Here is a 22,147-nt window from a genome sequence, read left to right on the forward strand (position 1 = left end):
AGAAAACTCTCGATAATGTTCAAAGTACTAGTCTTCAATAATTCAAGGTTTAGGTTTTCAAGGTAGGACGTGGAAAAGCAATTTGGAGTGGTTCAAGTGAGAACAATTATTTTCAGGAGTCGAAGGAAAGGAAACGGTAGGGGTCATCACAGATCTTGAGGTCCCCAGTGAGTTCCCAAACTATCATACTGAGTAATTGCGTTTTGGAGATGATGCTATTTAAGTTTTCAATCCTGCTAATTTTATTATTTGGGACTTAAACTTGCATAATAACTGGTTATGCAAATAGCCCACAGAGATATGAGTGTTTGTGTCGTGCCACACGACAACCTCGGAACCTAAGGCGAGTTAGGACTTACGCTGCACAGTATGGTTGTGCAGAGGCTTAAAGAGGAAATGAGGATTTATATCGCGCTGAGCGAGCTACCTCGAAGTCCTATGTGTTGTTATTTAGACTAAGAAAGTTTAGCTTGTGTAGACATGTTTTGCTGTCTCGAAGACGTCCTTCTGCAGGTTCTCTTCGTGTCGCCCACGGCGTATGGTCTAAGCTCCTCGTAGAAATAGCAGTCCTAAAGTCTAAGGTTCAAAAGGTTTTACCAATTATGTTTCAAAGTTTTGGTTTTGTTGTCATTCAAGCATTATGAGAAGGGGTAAAGTTGATTAGAGCGACACCGGTTTGGACTCGCGGTTCCCTCGTTCCAGTACCATTATTTTCTTTTGAATTTTCTTAGTTCAACTGAGTTGTTAGGTTCATTTAAACTGGGGGATCTCGTTAGTAACCATGGGTTACCTCATTCGTGGGTCTCCCGTAAATTCAAAAGTACGTGTTATGTTTTTATTTTTTGTTTTGAAAATGTTGTTTAATTTTTTTGAAAATTATTTTGTTTTGAAAATGCTGTTTAATTTTTTAAAATTATTTTGTTTTGAAAATGTTGTTGCAACAGACATGTATGATACATTAAATAAGGGTAAATTACAGTGATAAAAATGAAAATAAATAAAATGTACATGCATACTTGACGTATCTGCTGCTAATGTTCCCGTTGCGTGGTTAGCTCATAAAACTTAATATAATTTGCAGAGAATTTAAATAAATTTGCAGGAAAATGGATAAAACAAGAATTCTAGTGTAAAAATCAGCAAAACGAGGCGTAATAACAGCTAGGAACTTTGAACAACGCTCCTAAGGCTTACTACAACTCTGGACAGTTAGGAACTCCAAACATGTGATCCTAAGGCTTCTTACAAGTCTAGACAACAGCTAGGAACTCCCAACAGTGATACGAAGGCTTTCTACGACTCCATATAGCAGCTAGGAACTACCAACAGTGATCCTAAGGCTTCCTACAACCCCGAACAGTAGCTAGAAACTCCCAACGGTGATCCTGAGGCTTCCTACGACTCCGGACAGCAGCTAGGAACTCCCAACGGTAATCCTAAGGCTTCCTACGACCCCAGACGCAGCTAGGAACCACCAATGGTGATCCGAAGGCTTCCTACGGCTCTAGACAGCAGCTGGGAACTCCCAACGGTGATCCTAAGGCTTTCTACGACCCCAGACAACAGCTAGGAACTTCTAACGGTGATCCTAAGACTTCCTACGACTCCGGACATCAGCTAGGAACTCCTAACAGGGCTTCCTACGACTCCGGAAAGCAGCTAGGAACTCCCAACGGTGATCATAAGGCTTCCTACGACCCCGGACAACAGCTAAGAACTCCCAACGGTGATCCTAAGGCTTCCTACGACTACGGACAGCAGCTAGGAACTCCCAACGGTGATCCTACAGCTCCCAATAACTCCAAACAACAACTAGGAACTCCCAACGGCGATCCTAAGGCTTCTTACGACTCCGGACAGCAGCTAGGAACTCCCAACGGTGATCCTACAGCTCCCAATGACTCCAAACAACAACTAGGGACTCCCAACAGTGATCCTAAGGCTTCCTACGAATCCAGACACCAACTAGGAACTCCCAACGGTGATCCTAAGGCTTCCTACGACTCCGGACACCAGCTAGGAACTCCTAACTGAGATCTTAAGACTTCCTACGACTCCGGACAGCAGTTTCGAAGTTCCACATATCACTCTACAGCTCTCCAACAGCTCTCCCAACACTTTTGAAACAATACACAGCCCTTATGCAGCATATTTCAGCGCATATGGAACCCTAAACATCATTTAGATGGTGCACAATTGATATCAGAGAGAACATAAAAGAACACTAGGAAGGTTCTCATACATATTACTCACTTCCTATGGATTTACATACCCAAAATGGTGGAATTTGCTATGTCATGCAACAACAAATTTGGGTGCTATGAAAGTAAAAAGTAATGTCTAGGTGTTAGAAATGTAAACACATAAGAGTTATGTGATATGTGTGTAATTCTTCCTTGACTAAAGAAAATCAACTGAATTGTAGGCCTATGAGTGCAGAAATTTCAGTCCTCCTGCCGAATTCTAATCAACTCCAAGAACTGGAGGAGCATATCTCCCACAAGCATGGTGGGAACTCTAGCCTTTGAGAGCCTTTCTCGGAATTCCTTATGATTATTTTCTAGAACAGAAGCAGTCCAAGGATAAACAACAAGTCTAGTCTGTAGTCTCTAACAAATAACATTCTTTACTTGTAATAGGAACTAGGAAGCGCATACTTCCAAGAAGTGTGCTTGCCACTGCTATTACTTAAAGACTTGCAGACTATGTCAGTGTCATCAGAGTCATTCAACAAGTTATCCAGTGAAGGTCTACATATAAAAAAAAGTTCCTGGCGCTACATATTCTTTTAAAACTTAACAATGATATTACGAAACTATCTCTAACCACAATAACATCTCCTGTTAAGAAAGAAACAAGAGAAATTTGATTAGAGTCTGGCTATAGAGAAAGTATAGTTGTGAAACAAACGGCAATAGCCACAGAATTCTTATGTATTTTCATATCTACTCTGGACTTTATTGTTTACATCTATACCACCACAATCTTTCATAAAAAAAATGCGGCCGTTTTAACTTTTAAATAATGCAATATACCTTTTTTTATTTTTTATTTTATTTTATTTTATGCATAGGTAAGATGGCATGTAGGTAGACATTGAAGTTTAGGTGTTAGATATGTAAATATATATGAATTGAGTGGGTATGTATGCGAATCTTTTCTAATTCTTAGATGACCTGTGATATATAAATAACATGAGCAAGCATAGAAACAAGCCAAGGCTTTGTTACCCAACTATTGCAATTGCTAAGGTTCTGTGTTCCAAGTGTTTTGGAAGCCTGCACTCCTTCCTTTTCTACCCTGCTACCTCTGATGCGGGCGAGAAAGAGGGCTGGCCACGTGATCCTGGCCGAGAGAGGAGGAAGAAGAAGAGTTGAGCAAGGAGGGGGTCAAACGAGAGCCTTCAGTGGTGAGAAGGAAGAGGCGAAGCCGAACAGGGAAGAAGAAGCCGAGCGGGGGCTTCGAACTGGGGGAGATGGCATTCGGCTATGTTTGTTCGGTGTGAAGAGAGGAGGAGGCGAACGACCTCGGTCGGGTTTGGAAGAGACGAAGCAGACGTTCAGCGGAGAGGGGAGGAGGCGTGCTTCGATGACTAGGGAGGAGAGCTGAGTGCGAGTAGAAGAGGGGACCGAATGCCTGACGAGGAAGAGACGAGCGGGATTTGTATACCACGAATTCCAAATACCCCTTATGCTTGCATTGGGCGTGGAATTAATTTGTTTCTATGCGCGAAGGAGTTTTATTCGGAAAATAACATTCTCCAATTAAATTTAATTAATGTAAAATTGAATGGTTAATTTGAAATTTGAAATTTTGTGAGCTGGGGTGATTAGCCTGTGTTCAGCCCGCATCCAACCCAAACCGAACTTGAGTTGAACCTGGTTTGAGTCTAGGCCTGCGCCCCGCTTATTAAAAAATTGTGCATCGATTTTTATGCTAATTACTCACGCGCGAAAACATAGTGATTTGGGTGTCATTCCTAGCTAAAGTCGATGTCCCGAACGCATCCGTGTGGTCCGTTTCGTCATTCGAGGTCGTTCGGACAAGTTCGTCGATAGTCAAGTAAATTCAAGTCAAAATCGTAAGTGGTGCGATGCGTGCGCCAAATGTTGCGTTAGTGAGGATTTGAGTCGCAAGAGGTTTCCCTAAGGGCTGCTCCTATTCATGTAGGAACTCAACTCAAGTTTCATATGTCAGTTCTAACCAACTCAGCAAAATGCCGAGGATTCGGGACCTCCCATATGAGACTTGAAGAAGTGACAAGGTGACTTGAATTTTCTAAATGGTGTGAGTCCCGTACTAGTCCTCTAGGAGGGTCAAAAAAGGGAAGCCTAAAGCTAGACCCTAGGATTTAAGGAGAGAAGTGAAGAATTAACCCGAAAATGAGGTCAACAGCGGCTAGACAAGAAAATAGTACGTCCGGACGGCGGACATGCGGATGACGACGTGGATCACACCATGCCGTCCAACACATGGCGTGGTGCGTTCCACGCCGTCGAACGCATGTTCGGGTAACCCGACATAATATTTTCTCGGTCTAAAGGTCAATGGCTAGGCCCTCATTATTATTATTTTTTTATTATTCTAAGTGACATGGATGATTTTGATTGTAGTGTGGTTGGCAAAGGCATGGGGAGGTAAGTATTTGAGCGCTTGAAGTAGGAAGAACATGGGATTGGTGGTGGTTTCCACTACAATAAATTAAAACGGCGTTTACATTATAATAATTGCTATTTTTAATTTATTATTATTTTTTAGAATCATTGATTTACGTGTTGTTTATTTATGTGCATAACCTAAGCTATATGGGTGTCCTTCCTATGAGAAATCAATGTTTCAGATGCGTTGACAGAGTTTTTTTGTGATCGGATGTCATTTGAGCAAATTTGGCAATGATCAAGATGACTTAGGTTTGAATCGAACACATCGCACCGTCAATTTGTCGATTTCATAATGCTTGCTCATTTTAATTGTAGAAGAATCCTCAGTCAATTTTTGTTTTTTGGATGTGCTTGCGCAGTCTATTTTGTGATCGAATGTTATTTAAGTAATTTCAATGACGGTCGAGACTTGTCGGGTTCAACCTGCAAGCTTCGTGTTGGTGGTCCATCGATTCACCACCCTTGCTCTTTTTGATCGTGAAAGTCTCCTTAGGTAATTTTGATATTTCGGATGCGCTCGAGTGGTATTTTACAATCAAAGATCACTTGAGCAATTTTGATGATGGTCAATGTTATTTGGGTCTAAATCGCACATGTTCCGCCAATAGTTCCTCTTTTTAATTGTGCTTGGTCATTTTGATCATTAAAGATCTCTCATTGGGTAATTTTGATATTATGAATGCAACGACAGAGTTCATTTTGCAAGTAGGCATTGTTTGAGGAAGATTTCAAACATGCACGAGGCATTTAAAGTTTGATCACGCAGTGTCACATTCTTCATTTGATGTTCTTGTCATGTTCAATTAATTCATCTTGTGGAATATATGTGAGAGTCAACAGTAGCATGATGGGATATTTTTAAATTCTAGTTTTGGATAATATCCACATGATGAAGGCCCAATCAATAATTCTTTATGTAAGAAGCTAATAGCAATTAATTCTAATTAAACTCTAGCCACAAAGCCTTAAAATAAGCCATTGCAACATCCACTTATAAAGGTTTTTTTAAAAATTGAAGCCAAGGAGAATAAGATAGATTGGTTGAAGTGGTGCAAATGAAATCATGGAAAGGTGGTTCAAACTGAAGTAACCGGAGGCTCTCTAGAGCTATTGAAATTGGGGGATTATTTTAACACGCATATCGAGGGCCCGTTGATATAGCAAGAATGACATGAAAATAGTTTGGTGTAATATGCTTCTAAAGAAAGCCTTATGAGTATACATTGATGGTCAATAAGCCTAGCAGAATAATCAACTTGTAGCTACAAATCAGACATGAACTTGCAAACTAGCTTCATGTTAAGAAGACCTATAGTACTCTTTATCCTCATCTATAGAATGAAAAATTAATGGGCTGTTCTGCGATTTAACATGTATAACAAGCATGCATTAGAGAATTTAAGATCATATGGTAGTTGGCAGCCCCCAAATACAAACTCTTTGATATTTATGCTGAAGATCACAATCATTGACTATTCCCAATCATTAACATCTTGAGGTTTTTATTACGGTTCATTTTGATTTGCTGAAGTTTTGTATCGTAACAATTTCAAACTGTGTGTGTGTTTGTGTGTGTGTTGAGTGTGTGTGTGATGAGCTTCTTTGTCAATGGGAAAATATCCAATTCTATTCCCAATCCTTAACATCTTGAGGTTTCTATTACGGTTCATTTTGATTGCTTAAGTTTTATGACACAATAATTTCAAACTCTGCGTGTGTGTGTGTGTATGTGTGTTTGGCCTTTCAAGTATCACTGTATTCATTATAATCATGGTTGTAAAAAGTTAATACGAATTAAGTCACTAACTATCGTAATGATTTTGTTGTCAACAAACTTTTGTTAAAAATGATTGATAAAAAAAGCTCTTTTTTTATTAATCTATATTAAATAACAAGAGTGGTCCGTCTACTGAACTCCAAGCCATATGGAATCTAATGGTTTGAAAAGCATTAAATCTCTTCTCAATCGATCATTAAGGAGTAAGCCTTCTTTTCCTCTGTGTCTGTGTATGATTATAAGGTCCTGCTGGCAAGCTAGGTGTAGGGACTGCAACCTAATCAAGCGTTGTCAAAAATTTTTTGGTTTCATGTATTTGCCTTTTGTCTGCTCTGCTGACTGGCCAGCAGGGAAAAGCTCTTCGGTAGTGAGATATTTTTAACGTCACATTGATATCTAAATTCTCTTCTGATGATTCCCCACCCATTCAATTTTAGATATAAAACATGTCACCTTTTTGGAATTGCAGAAGACATTTAAAAAGAGAGAAGAAGATTAGAAGTATCTCTACAGTCATAAAATTACTTCTTTTTGGCACGAATATATGATAATTTTTTTTAAGTTCACCTTCTTTTTTATATTTCGTTAACACATTGCCTTGTGCATAAGGGTATGTATAACACTGATATGTGATATATTATTGGTGATATATGTATTGAAACTGAAAGCATCCATTTTGGAGCTCATGTAGATAGATGCCTGCATTAATTTATGTTGAGGCTATGATACCCTTTTTCTCTTGCTTTGGTTTTCTTTACCAACATGCTTTATTAGCAACATAGATTTTACATTTTTTTTTTGCTAGGTTTCATTATTAATTTTTTGCTTGCTATGCTCTATAAATTCTGATATCTGATTGATACTATCCACTTAAAAGATGGCGTTTGCAATGTCAGGTGCTGCCACGAAAAATGCTTGATTTCCTTGATGCTCCAGTTCCCTTTATTGTGAGTTCCAACAATCCTTTTTATTTATACTTTTTAAATTTAGTGTAGTCAGGCATTTTTGTCTCTTAGAATTCAACTTTAATTGAAACTAGTTCTTTTCTTTGAGGATGCATGCTTAATATTGTGCTGTTTGGCCAATCATTTCTTTGTTCAACTTGGGTTGTTATGCTTTCCTTTCATCATCTTGTGAAGTCTTTACTTTTCTATTTTGAAATATGATATATTCTAGTGCTTGTGGCGTCCACAATTTGGATGTTAACATACCATTTTTCTTATTATCAAAAATACTGGACATGCAGACCAAGCATTTTGCCAACTCTTTGCTTCAACATCCTACATTTTATATTAAATTGCTTTCTGTACGCATTTTACACTGATCAGGGTTAGGTTTTAATCTTGTGTTGTTTGATTCACTCGCTCAGAGAGTACACCCATGTTTACTACAATAATTTTAGAAACGTAATAATTTAATCCATTGAGGTTAATATTTTTGGAAACTGTATATTCATCCACTTGAAATTGATATTATATTTTAAACAGCGCTATGTATGTCTTTCCTTAGTTTTATTGAGGTAATTTATTGGCAAGAGTTGCACTTGAAAGACTTTTATGTGAATTTATTGACCTCGAAAAAAATTATGATCGAATAGTGGGAATTGCTTTTGGTGTTGAGGAAGTAAAGTGTCTGTTAAAGGTGTGATAAAATCATTAAAGAAATATTTGAAGTATTGACCTATATTTGTAGTTATAGAGTGACCCAAGAGTTCTAATCTGCAATCTGATTTATTTAATATTAAGTTTTCATCTTTCATACCTTGTGTATTTTTCTTAATGATACGATTTTAATTCGTGAGACATCTAGTAGAGTTAGTGATTAGATAGAATAATAGAGAAAATATTTAGGCATTAAAATATGTTGGGATAGTAGAATAAAGATTAAACATATGATGCTTAATTTGAGTGGGTGTGATACTTAAATATATCTACTAAAAGATTGTGATTGCTTTAGTTTCTTGGGTCTAGTATATAAAGGAAGGAGGTATATGTGAGGCTATAATATATTTAAGGCTTCATAGTTTAAAATGGAGAAGTGCCCCAAAATTATTATGCAATAAGAAAATGAGTTTTTTCTTCATGGAAAGAACAATCAAATAAAAGATACGTCTGACGAACTTGGCTTTCCTTTCTTTGACTGTTCAACTACTAATTTACAGGAATGACAGCACCATGAGGCTTGTAAGCTTACGTTCTGAGTTTTGAATACTAAAGCACTCCATCTCCATGCAAGGAGAAATCTATCCAAACTCTCCTACAAATTCAAGACTTAAATTCTCTGTTAGATAGTCTTCTTAGCTCTCCCGAAAATGATCTTGGTCAATCTATTGGTTCCAAATTCATTATCCCCCATCTATGAGTGCACATCTTTCGAAAGCTTCTCCTCTGCTTGTGAAGTATTTTTTACAAATATTAGTTCCATTAAAATTTCATAAATCTTTTGAGACATTAGGAAACAAAAATTGGTAGGAAGGAGATCCATTTGGATTACTTTTCCTCATCTTTGGATCACTATTTCAATCAATTCCCCATATTATTTTGGCTTTTTTTTTTTTAATCAGTTCAGGTGGATGCTGCTACTGCTAAGTGTTTTAGACATCTATGGCTATTGCTTTTGTGAAAATGGTTCTAATTGCCCCTTTAGAGAAGGAGATTTTGATTTGTTACTACTAGTTGAGACTACTAACATAAAGTAGAATTTGAAGGAATTTCTTCATATTCTTTGTGTAATATTTTTTGTAGCATATTGAAATTTAGAATAATGCAAAATTAAGCTAAATTTTATTTATATGAAATGGAGTATAAATAACTCTTACATTAATCTTAGAATAACAAAGGTAATAAAAAGAAAATAATTTGAAAGAAAACATTTATCGCCTAATATCTCCAATTAATCAATACATATTAATTATTTGGAGATAAAGGAAATAACATAAAATAAGAAAGCCTAAAATAAGAAAGGAAATAAATATAATCCAAGAAAATAAATCCAAAATAGGGAAATAAATAAAATTATATTAGAAAATAAATCTAATCCTCATAACTTCTAACACCCCTCTCAAGTTGAAACATGGTTGAAAATTATGTTAAACTTAGATTTGAAAACATAAAACAATGGGCGAGAAAAATCCTGTGAAGTAGAACTTGAAGTCTCATCTCGTACTGTAGTTCCTGAAGTCTTTGTAGGTAGGCGGAAGACTCCTATATATAATGTTGTAGAGGAGTTTGCAGGGAAGTAGACAACTGCGGTTGTTTTTTACTGTAGTTACAATAATGTTTGTAGGTAGGCGAAAGGCTCATACAAGTGATGGTGCATGGGACTTTGCAACGAAGTAGACAATTACGATTGTCTTTGATTGCAATACATGCATTGTCTGTATGTAAGCGAAAGACTTCCATAGGTAATGCTGTCGGAGAGTTTGCGGTGAAGTAGACAATCAACATGAGAAAAACCGACTTCTAGTTAACGATGGTTGTCTTGGACTGCAGTTCCTGCAGTGTCTGTAGATAGATGAAAAATTCTTATAGGTAATGTTGCTAAAGAGTTTGCAGGAAAGTAAACAATCATCAGAAAAATATGCACGGTATGACCTACAGAAAAAGAAAAAGCTCCAGAGGTAGGCCTCACTGCAGGAAATGATCCAGAGGAAGGCCTGTTCCAGGAAAGAGTTTCGGTGGCAAAGGAAAAACAGAGAAAGACCTGCATAGAGTGTTTTGGCAACAGAGAAACAAACCGACGATTGGTGGCCCTACCAGCTGGGAAATAAGTAGTTGGGTGCATGCGGATCTTCATAGTGAAACAAAATACAGAAGGGAATATATAGCGTTACAAAGCACGATTGGTGGCAAAATGGTATAGTGAGATGTTGACATTGACTATGAAGAAATCTTTACACCAGTAGCGAATATGAGCGCAGTGAGGATACTTGTTTATCTGGCAGTGAATGGTGGATGAAGGTTGCACCAACTAGATGTTAATAATGTAATTTTTTTATGGTGAGTTATTGGAGGTGTATATGGAGATACCACCAAAATTCGTTATTGGTCAGATAGTGGACAAGGTCTATTAGTTTAGGAAGTCACTTTATGACTTGAAGCAGTCTGCTCGAGCTTTGTTTGGCAAGTCTAAAAAGGTTATGGTGGGCATGAGATATCTACAGATCAATGCCGACCATACAGTTTTCTTTTGACAACATGGATGTCACACTACTATGTTTGTTGTGTATGTTGATGATATGTTTGTTGCTAGTGATGATGAGGTTGATATTGCTCATCTAAAGGTAAGACCAAACAAAGGATTTGAGGAGGACATTTGACAACTCAAATACTTTCTTGGGATTGAGGTGTCCCGTGGATCAAAGGGGATGATCTTGTCTCAGAGGTAGTAAGTATTTGATCTACTCACAGAAAAAGACATATTAGGATGCAAGCCTGTAGTCTTTCCAATTGATCAAAAGGCTAAGCTGAGTGCAGAGGCAGGATAACAGGTTGATCTCGAGAGGTACCGAGATTGGTGGGTAGTTTGATCCATCTTAGTCATTCTCATCCTGACATCTCATTTGCAATGAATGCGGTGAGTGACTACATGTATGATCCAAGAAAGAATCATATGAATGCAGTGTGTCAGATTATGAGGTAAGAGGTTGATCTTCAGATAGAATGAGCATGTAGGCATTGAGGACTATTGTGACCTTGACTGGGCGAGTTGTGATGATGATAGGAGGTCCACATTAGGATACTGCATGTTTGTAGGGGGCAATTTGGTCTCTTGGAAGAGCATGAAACAATTGGTTGTAGCAAGGTCAACAACATAGGCAGAGTACAAAGCGATTACCTTAAGAGTTGCCAAGATGATGTGACCGATAGCCTTGTTTGTAGAGCTCATGGTGGTCCAAGGAGCTCAAATGAATTTGTGGTGCGATAATAAGTTGGCAATCAGTATTGCCAAGAACCCGATGCAACATTATAGAACCAAACATGCGGAGATTGATAGGTTCTTCATCGAGGAAAAGCTAAATAATAGACTAGTGGAGCTAGGTCGTGTAGCCATTGGAGAGCAAGTAGTTGAATGCCTCACCAAAGGACTTATTTCATTAAATTTGTCTAGGTTATGTGACAAGATGGGCTTAGTGGATATCTATTGTCAATCTTGAGGGGGAGTGTTGAGATTTGTATTTAATTTATGGTCTTATTTGTAAATAGAGGAAGTCTAGAGATTTATTTGTAAAAACGTTGTAAGGATTTATTTAAACTCAAGTTATTAATAAAATAAACTAATTTCTCAGAGTAATTATTTCTTTATGATTTTGAATCAAACTTTAAAGAGGGAATCAAATATTAGATAAAACTTTAATTTCATATTTTGCAATTATTTTTTAAGAATTTTATATCTACTTTGAGATTTTTTATTGGTGCAAACCCATAGAATTATTTACTGTTTTTTTCTGATGAGAGATTGCTTTGATTAAAGCTCGTTAATAGGCTTTAAATATTTAGCTTAAAGTAATAGGGATGTAGTTTTGAGAAGATAAAATTAATTATTATTAACTTGGAGTGGATGGTGGTGGCATGATAACAAATTTGATCAAGATCTCATGATTCAGTTGTTCTAGGTTATCGTGGATCCTAATCTTCTTAGAGGAGATTGTTGTTCCTTATGGGTTGTATTATCGGAAAGATTTTGTTGACTTTGGATGTATTGTTTAAGGAATAATTTTAAGTCGATTATGGTTAACAAAGGACTTCATGCTATACTAAAAGTGTCATTTTATGGTGAACCATCAAGTCAAAGGGCATTGATCATAACTAATATTTAGTGGTGACATTTCTTAGCTAATCACTTGATCATATGGCGTGTCACAATGAGACAAGTAATCATAGAGACATAGTTGATATGTATTAGATTTGTATAGGCAATCAAATTTCTTATCGTTATTACTTATTATTTCTTTTCTATTTGCTTCTATTCTCTCATTATGTATTTTTATTTTTCTTTATTCCATTTTATTCCTTTTCAATTTGGTTTTTTTGTTTTATTTCTTTCTTTTATTGTGTCTATTGTAATTCTATTTTGTTTGATTTATTCGGTTTTATTTCTTTCCTTCGTCAAGTAATCATAGAGACCAATTTATTTTGTTTGATTTATTCTATTCTCTAGCATCAGGGTGCCGCCTAGGCACTTATGTCGCGGCACCTAAGCGTTGCTCTTCTGGTTCCCCAACGCTCCATGTCCAACGTCGAGTTTCCAAGTGCTCAGGAAATCTTCTCCAATTCAGGCGCCTAAGCGTTGCGAGAGAGCGTCCCGGTGCTATATGCCCAGCACCCCAACGCTAGGGATGCATCGCTGACTTTCTATCCGATTTGTTTAGGCACTCCAAGGGACTCTTTCTAGGCGCCAGAACACCATTTTGTTTCTTTTTCTTCAATTCAATCCTTTTCGATTTCTGTTCATCCCCTTTCCTACTACAACCTGCAAATACAACATAAATCCTTCCTCAAAGTGCGAAATTATCTTGTAAAATCCAAAAATACAAGTAACAACAACTGCAAAATTATCAACATTTATGTCATGGTTTTACTCAGGCTTAATCGGATCATACTCTCTTTTTTCGTATTCTTCCAATGGTCAGGTAGCCATCCTAATTGTTTATGTTCTTCCTAAGTCCTTTGAAATAAAGGAATTGGGATCTCTTTGGTGCTTCTTAGACATGGAAGTGGCTCAATCATCTCAGGACATTTGTCTATATCAACTCAATCTCTTGATAGAGAACAACGTTCTTTTGTGCAAACCAGTGGCTATTCCTATGGATCCCAATGAAAAATTATCTGACATTCTCAACGTTGTGTGAATCAACAATGTTCACTACCAACGTCTTGTGGGAAAACTTATCTACCTCTCCTATACTCGCCCCAACTTATGCCACACAGTTTGTATAGTGAGTCAATTCATGCATGACCCCTATGAACACGGTTTTCAAGTTGTTCACCTGATTCTTCACTTTTTGGAAGATACAGTGGACTTAGGTTTGCTTTTCTCTCATCACACTTTTAGGTATATTGTTGTTTATATAGATGTTGATTGGGCTGGGCCGCCTCTTGACCGACGTTTCACTTTGGGGTATTACTCATTTGTATGGGGAAATCTGGTTACATTGAAAAACAAAAAACTGTATGTGGTTGCCCGGAGCAGTGAAAAAGCTGAATTTCGGTCCATGTCCGTGGGGATCCGTGAAACCATCTTTCTATTCATCATGCTTCATGAACTTCATATGCTAGCATCCGTCCTGCTGCAACTATTCTGTGATAATAAGACAACTAAAATCCAGTCCAGCATGATCGTACCAAACATGTGGAGATTGACAGACACTTGATTAAGGAAAAGATCGAGTCCGGGGAAATTTCTGTTCCTATTGTGTCCACCAATGGTCAACTAGCGGTTATCCTCACCAAAAATCTTCTATTCTCTTTGTTCGAGAACTACAAATTCAAGCTGAACATGATTGACATCTATGTTTCAACTCGATGGGGGAATATTATATTTATAACAACAATCAAATCTCTTGCCGTTATTACTTATTACTTGTTTGCTTTTAACTTTTAATATCTCATTATGTATTTTCTTTTTTACTTTATTCTCTTATTCCTTTCCTATTTGGTTTATTCTATTTTATTTTTTTCCTTTGTTGTGTCTATTATCATTGACTTTAAATACCCCTCCTATCAATAAAATTAAGCTGCTCTTTTCCAAATCTCAACAATATGATATATATATATATATAATATATATATATATATATATATTGTTACTTTATATTATCTAAGATTTGTTGCCCTCTAAAAACTAATGTGGAGGATGAGTGAATGGTAATTTTAAGTTATAAGTAGTAGATTATGTTTAAATACATTTTTTTGGGTCCTCTCATGCAACCTCTATGTATCTTTTCTATTTCAATAAAATTAGCCCTTGAGCGTTTATATAATATATATATATATATATATATATATATATATATATATATATATATACATGCATGCATGCATGCATCATAAATACATATATAGAAATATAGATATTCATACATATATATGTATATGTACATGTACATATATATGTATACACACACATATATATATGTATATATACATACATCTCTATACACACACACACACTCACACAGAGAGAGAGATATATAATATTTATATATTTATTTATATTATATTTTTATGGGCATTTAAGCAAGAAATGAATATCTTTGAGATTAGGGTATTTTGATAGTATGATCTCCTTGATTAAGATTTTTTGTTAGTAAGGCTATCATGGGGAATGTTGCTTGAATATGTTCAAGCAACGTGGTAGAGGTCAAAGCTTTCCATAGCTTTTAGCAGGTTGGACGTGTTGATACTTGATGTTTTCCAATACTTGCTTGCTTAGATTGCCTGGATTTTTTTTTATACACTTTAGTATTGTGCAATTACCATGCTAGTTTTGAAAAATTACGATAGGAAGAATGATATTTGTAATTGGTTTTACAGGTGGGTATACAATTTAAACCATCAGACAAAAGACTGAAAGCAAACAATCTTATACGGGTTAACGTTTGCAAGAACAAGGTTTGTTTCTCATACACAACTGACTTATTTTTGTCTAAATTTTGAATTCCTCGGCCTGAACTTTGTTTCCTAAAAAAAATCCCTATTCTCTTCTAAATTTCTTTGGGAGACATTGTACCAGATGAAAGTTTCCCATATTCCTCCAAAAATAGATTGAGTTGTGGCATAATCAGTTGTAAAAACGTGTCTAAAATTGGATAAGCAATCGTCCACTGCAAACAATTTTATGGTTTCTCCTCTTGTAGTTTTCATTTCTAAATATTTGCAAAAATATAACGTAAAATTTGTAAATACTAAATAACCCATGATAATTTTAACTATATAAATTTTGGAAAATACATTTAATTAGTTTATGGAGAATTACTTTGTCACGACTTGGTCGGGTGTTTAGAATTAACTAAGGTGGAAATTGCGGTCGGACGGTATTAACATCTAACTATCTACATTTTGAAAACTTCTAATACATATAAAATATCCACTAATTAACAAGTGCAATAAAATATAAAGCATCCAGAAGCGATAACATCCAAAAATAACTTCCCAATCCAGTACTGAACAATAAATTAACATCTGAAGAATAACAGTAAAGTGAAACTATCATCATAAAAAACAACTAGCATCAGTGATCCTCTTTTGGTAAACAAAGTCTCTCTTATCAGACATATTTTAGCCTAAAAGTTTTCTTCTCTTGAAAGAAAACATTTAATTTCAACTGTAAGTAAGACTTAATGAGTAATTATAATCTGATATGCATTAAATTTGTATGTTATGTTATGCTATGTTATGCATGATTGAATAATAAAAAATGTAGTTAGTTTCATTAAAGTTTTAAACTTATCTCTTCCCGTTTCACTTTAAGTATTTACCATTTTTTAATCTTTTTAATAGTCATCACAGGATTGCCGTCATACTCGAATGTATTCTCTAAATGTGCCCGAAGGAACCCTCAAAATGTGTCTGAAAACACCTTAAAAAATGTAGCCGAAGGTAACCTCAAATTGCACTCGAAGACGCACATTTATCGTTTCCTTTAATATGCACGGTATATTGCATCCTCTGCCAGTACCATCTGGAGTTAATTTTGACTTAAACATATAACTTTCATTTCATTTTATTTAAATTACATTATTTCAAAGACATTGAGCATTATTTTTCCCCTTCCCTTTCATTTTCTTTCATTCCTAAGCTACAACATGCATACAAACATAAAATAATTGTCCAAAGCATTAAAAAAAATTATCTAATAAACTTTAAATTTTATACATATAAAAAAATAATTACTCACCTTACATAGAAGACCTCTGAAAAAATTTATTACTTCTCCTCACTTCCTAGCACCTAAACCAATAAAATGTGCATATACTTATAAGAACTTTATTTTAATGGAATGACTTAAATATAGGTAGCTTATTTAAAGATGTAAAAATGATTAAAAAATCTAACCTCTATTGACCTTAAAGTTCTTAGTCTTCCTCAAAATTTGAGAATTTATCACTTTTCTGTACCCTTTTGATTACATAAAAAAATTTAATAATATTAATTTTAATAATTATACTTTTTATTCTAATAACAATATCATTAATATTTACCTTATAAGTTGCTTAGATCGATCCTCCTTACCCCCACGCTCCTCCAACTTCTCCTTCGAATCTAAAATTATTATATTAACGTCCTGATTAAATTTTTATCTTGCATTTAAACACACACACACAAATTATAAATTGTATATATAATAACAAATTAACTTTAAAAAAAATATTAAACATACCTTAAATAACTTCCCTAGCTTACACACGAAGCTTATCCATTCCTACATTCCTCAGCTCGATCGCATGAGTTCCTTCGGTCCCATCTCACCCCAACAGAGCACAGGTGCAATCCCTTCCTTCCTATAAACATGACGAAGCAAGGATTTCCTCGCCGTTCACCTTCTATTCTTCTTTCGGACTAGGGCACAAAGTTGTACAGTAACCACAACTTCTTCCTTCTCCTATGCAGCTTCCTTTACTCTTCCTCGCTTGTGATTGTTTAGCGTTAACTTGATGGCAAAACCTTACCTTTGTATGCTATACCTTTTCAGGTATGTAATTTCTTAGCTTTTGCAGGTTAATACGTGCTCTTTGCCTCAACTTCCACGCTATAGGGAACTTGTCTCTGAACTGACTCCAGTTTATGCTAGATTAGCATGTGAAGATTCCATAGCTAAAAGGCATCCTGTATATAAATGCAGTGAAGTTCAGGTGATGTTATGTTTATTTTTATTCCCTTTTGTGAACTAATATTGTAGTGTTTATGCTTTATTTGTATTATCAAATGTAATTAGTAGCATAATGAATGTTGTATTTAGCATCTGACATATTTTCTTGGAGATTTTTTTTTTTTTGGGTTGAATTTTTATACCATAAAATTTTTTCATGCGCTAAACTAAATGGTTTCGGAATTAGTTGCAATTTGTTTGTTGAACTGTACACCTGCTGTTAATTTTTACAGCTTTCTAAGATATGGTGGATGACCTGGTTGACAATGTCCTTGTTGTTACGTAAAATACCTAATTCGTTAACTAATGCTGGTAATATTAGAATGGGAAGAAATGCAATAATGTTGACCTAGTATATTTAAACTTAGACAGGACTGTCAGATGCTGGAATTATTTGCCCTTTATTTTGTATCCACAACAGTACAACGTTGATAATTTATTTTTTTCTCTAACCTTACGGACTTATGATGACTAGATATTGAATAATTTATTGAGGTTATTGTACTGCCAAACTAATTTTTTCCACTTTGTATATATTCTGTTATTTGATCATTCATATGCTTCCAGGCTCATTTTCTGATTTATATAATATCCAAAAGATAATATTCATCATTTTTAAAGGAAAACATTGGTCAATCTGAATTTATTGTGATTATTGAAGGGTATAAATAAAAAATGACTTTAATTTCTGATCCATGTTTTCCAATATTTATGATATTCATACTCAAATATTTTTTGATTTTAGGAATTTTCAACTTGTATAATTTTGCCTTTAAATTTTCCGTAATTGGGAGATGTGAAACATTCATGTAGAGTCAGCACGAGGTTCTTGTTCCATCATTTGCTTTTTTTTCTTTTTGATATATTGCTAGTGGAAAGTATTTGGTATGGCATCTAACATAGTAAGTTATATTGGATTTGAGAACGTGCGATTTCCCTGTGAAGTTACAGTGATCTTCTAGGTCTTCATTAACCACCTCTTTTTGTTGGGAGTAAAGTGCCAACAGAGTGCCAAGTTACAGTGATCTTGACTATTTACATGGAGCCATTTTAATGTTAGAGTCTAAAAAAAGTGCCAAATTAGTCACCATACTTTTTTAATATGGGTTGAAATATGGTCTTCAAGGAGGACTATTTTAGCACTCATTAAAAGAATCATGGGACTAAAATGACAATTTTATAAACTGGGACTAAAATGACCCTTTCAAAAAGTCAGGAGACCATTTTGACACTTTGTTCATTTATTTGGTAACTGGGAACTAGTTTGAGCCACATGAATAAGTTGATTATTCCCCTTTCTGATAATGCTGTCTCTTAGATAGTAGGAGCGCTAGGTTGTTCAGTGTCTTTTTTTTTTTTTTTTGTTTCTAATGAAGAATAATTTTCATGTAAGCTAAAAAGTTCGACAAGTTACAAGTGATCGAAGAATCTATATCACTTACATGTTCTAAAGATCTCTTAAAATATGATTAGCCTTCTCTTTCCCTTTTCTTTCCCTTTTGGCCAGTATAATTGGTTCTGCAAGATTTTTATCTTTGTTTATGGGGTTTTAGAGCTGCGCCAGCAAATATGATGATGACAAGGAGAAAACATGGTGATAGCTGATGTCTGTGGAGCTATGGTGAAAGGCTTTCTTTATAGTTTCATGATATTGAAAAGATGTCTCCAAAGAGAATCTTAGCTTATTTATCAATGATTTCCAATGATGCAACATTAAAAAATGCCAATCCCATAGCTATTTTTGTTTTCTTTGGAATAAATCGTTAAAATGGAAGGTCCTAAGTGAGATTTGAATAGTTTATGTGAAATATGGTTATGCTAGTGCAATATGAGATTTTTCTTTTAATGATGGAAATATTTTTTTTTTGCTCTAAAATTCTTTGGTTGACCCTAAATCTTAATCTGCTTCATCTACATCATGCAAAATAAACTCGGTCGACACCTTGTAATCTAATTGTGACATCGTCATTACCCAATTCTAAACTTTCTCTCATCACAAAATCCTGTTGCTATCCTGAAGACTCTACTTGGTGCATCTTCTCATGTCTATACATTTTCTTCATGTTTTACATTTATATTAGAACTTCTATCTGCAAATTCAGTTCATCTATAAACATAGTTCTGTTTGGACAAACTCAAAACATCTGCTTATTTCTTTTCTAAAAAAATATACATGCTCCGGTGCTGTCATTTCAGTCAATGAGGATTTAGATGCGGCAACTTTTTTGCCTTTTTGTATTATTTCCTTTTGTTCCAAGTGGCCTTTCTGACGATTAACGTATGCTTAATGCAAGGAACTACAGGCAGAGGCTGCTGGAAGCTTCTTGTGCATTTTGAGACGCTTCATGGAATCACTATGTTTGAATTTGCGAGCTAACACAATTACTAATATACAGGCCAACAATGACAAGGTTTAGACATTTATCTCCTTTGTTTTGTGAAGTTTGTAATCTTCTGCATAGACAGTCATTTCTTCTTTCAGATGAATATCTTGACTTTGCTGTCTGATAGGACGTAATATTGCTTGGACAGGTTTCTCTTCTTCTTAAAGACAGCTTTATTGATTCATTCCCCATGACGGATCGACCATTCATGAAGGTTTTCTTCTATTTCCTGATATTTTCTCATCCTTAATTATATAGCCATTAGTTCTGTTATTTCTTTTGAGATATCTTTTTGGTAGCCGCTTCTGAGAATAAAGCTTAATAGGGTACTTTTGTTAATACTAAGTGTTTAAATGGGTTGGGTGGATGGGATGCCAAGAGCAGTTCAAGATTATATTTGCTAATTTTGGATTCATTTAGAATTTCACTATAGAGAATGAGTTTAAAGTAGGGTAAATGGGGAATGATGGTAGAGTATATTTATCAGTAATGAATAGCACACCATAGCATGGATCCATAGCACAACTCATGGCACGACTTATGGTATTTTAAACATGATACAAAATGTTGAAAAAATATGAATATAAATACAACTAGATTGAGTTGAAAGATAAGCCATCATACTTATAAAGGTAGCCAAGGTGATGCTTAATGTCACAGACAAAAAGTCCCATATCGGGTGACTCGAGGAAAGTTAGTCTGTGCCATTAAGCTCAACTTCTCAATGTCTCGACTACCTTCATTTGAATCTTATTCAAACTTTAACCGAGCTACGTGCAAATGTGTGATGAACTTGACAGAGCAAAGAACATCACAAACATCTTTTTTGCTATGGGGGCAGGTAAGATGAGAGATCATATGGTGAAGGTGTATACGAGAATAGAGACATGTGATAGAATTAGCATCATATTTAGGAGAAGAGATGTTTGCAATAGAGCTCATTGAGGGAAGGCATCATTATAAGTGTGTGAAGAAGTGTTTGCAATAGAAGCTCGCCTAGTGAAGGCATTGACAAGCTTGATCATGTGCAGTTCGCAATGCGTGCTCGTTGAGGAAGCCATTGCTAAGAGCTCGGTGTGTCAAGGATAACAGTGGTTTTGTTTACGATCGTCGAGCCTCTTCGACAGTTGAACATGATAGAAAGAGGTTCAAAATCGATTTAAATATAGTTCAAATTCTAACATGTTCAAACCTATCACAGTACGTTGACCTACTAAAAAAAAGCAATTCACAAATACAAGAGGTGAAATCTCATTTGAGGTAATTAAGTCTGAAATGAATTCTTTGATATATTTCCTTGAGAAAATTAGTAGCAGGAATATTTTGTCACTTTTTTTGCAACTATGTAGTATGAAGTCAAAATTCCTTCTCTAAAATCCTAAATCATTAAATTAAAGTAGCTCGTGCTGTGTGGGCAATACTTATGTGCTATTGCCCATGTAGATGCTCTATTTTAATCAATTGTGTTGCGTCATAAAGTGGCACAGGAGATGCATTGCACTACACTACACATCATAGTTCTATGCTATTTTGTGCTATAAATTTGTGAACTAGAGTAGATGGCAGAATTTGGTGGAGTTTAAGAGGATGTTGAGGCGTAGAAAATAAGATTAGGTTATGTTGTTCCTAATTTGGCTTAGAGCTCTGTTTGGAGAGTTTGTGAGGCCTTGAGTGATGGGCTGCATTACAATTCGGAACCAAAATCACCGAACAAACAACGAAGAAATTGCAATAGATAGGTGGAAAAAGTCAAAACAAGGGATGCTCTTACGAAAATTGAAGGAAAACAAGCAAAATACAATTATGATGGTACTATTCGAGAGATAGACCTAGATTTTGTGAGGAACACCACAAGAAGAAAAGAATACAACAGTTAAAACCTACATGAAAACAATTCCTAGCCCCCTTCTCGTCCTAACTACTTCACTTAAATCCTTCCAAACTATTTCCCCCAAATTCCCCTTGATTTCTTTCCTTCTGCGCGTGAGCAACGACTTCGTGACTACCGCCTGGGCGCTGGAATTGCGCCCCGTATCGTCCGACGGGATTGTCTTGCTTCGATCGGCAGCCCATTGCTTTGGCTTGGGCTGTCTGGTCCTCACTGGACTGGTTTCGCTAAAGTAGCGAATGGACATGTAACAACACTCTCCTCACAAAAATGCGCTTTATCCTTAAGGTGAAAGGATGAAAACTGTTTTGGGATCCTATCGTAAGGATCCCCAGATAGTTTCATAGTCAGGTAGTTCTTTCCGCTTAATCAGTACCTCTTTTGCTCCTTCCACCCCCAGATGCACCCCTTCGATCTCTAAAGGTTTCAGAACCACCTCCATGTCCTCCGTCAGCGTCAGTGGTAGTGAAGATGAATGTGTATGATCTTTGATTGCTCGTCTCAGCTAGAAACATGAAACGTGGGATGTATTGTCGATGATGGTGGTAGCCCTAAACGATATGCCACT

General features: G+C 35.7%; 1 protein-coding gene across 7 annotated transcripts in view; it reads left to right on the plus strand.

The window, feature by feature from the left end:
- Positions 1-22,147, plus strand: part of LOC110022034 — a 101,405-nt gene that overhangs the window by 73,696 nt on the left and 5,562 nt on the right. For 2 of the 7 annotated variants that reach the window (XM_020720808.1, XM_020720809.1), the window contains 5 exons: positions 7,335-7,385; positions 14,973-15,050; positions 17,156-17,290; positions 19,611-19,718; positions 19,840-19,905. In XM_020720808.1, coding sequence (XP_020576467.1) covers positions 7,335-7,385; positions 14,973-15,050; positions 17,156-17,290; positions 19,611-19,718; positions 19,840-19,905 — 438 coding nt within the window. Of the gene's footprint in view, positions 1-7,315; positions 7,386-14,972; positions 15,051-15,947; positions 16,038-16,873; positions 17,018-17,155; positions 17,291-19,610; positions 19,719-19,839; positions 19,906-22,147 lie in introns of those variants that run through there. The other 5 variants (XR_002293724.1, XR_002293723.1, XM_020720810.1 and 2 more) reach the window with 5 other exon arrangements.

This window comes from Phalaenopsis equestris, unplaced genomic scaffold (assembly GCF_001263595.1).
Source record: "Phalaenopsis equestris unplaced genomic scaffold, ASM126359v1 Scaffold000164, whole genome shotgun sequence".
In the NCBI taxonomy this organism is placed as follows: Eukaryota; Viridiplantae; Streptophyta; class Magnoliopsida; order Asparagales; family Orchidaceae; genus Phalaenopsis; species Phalaenopsis equestris.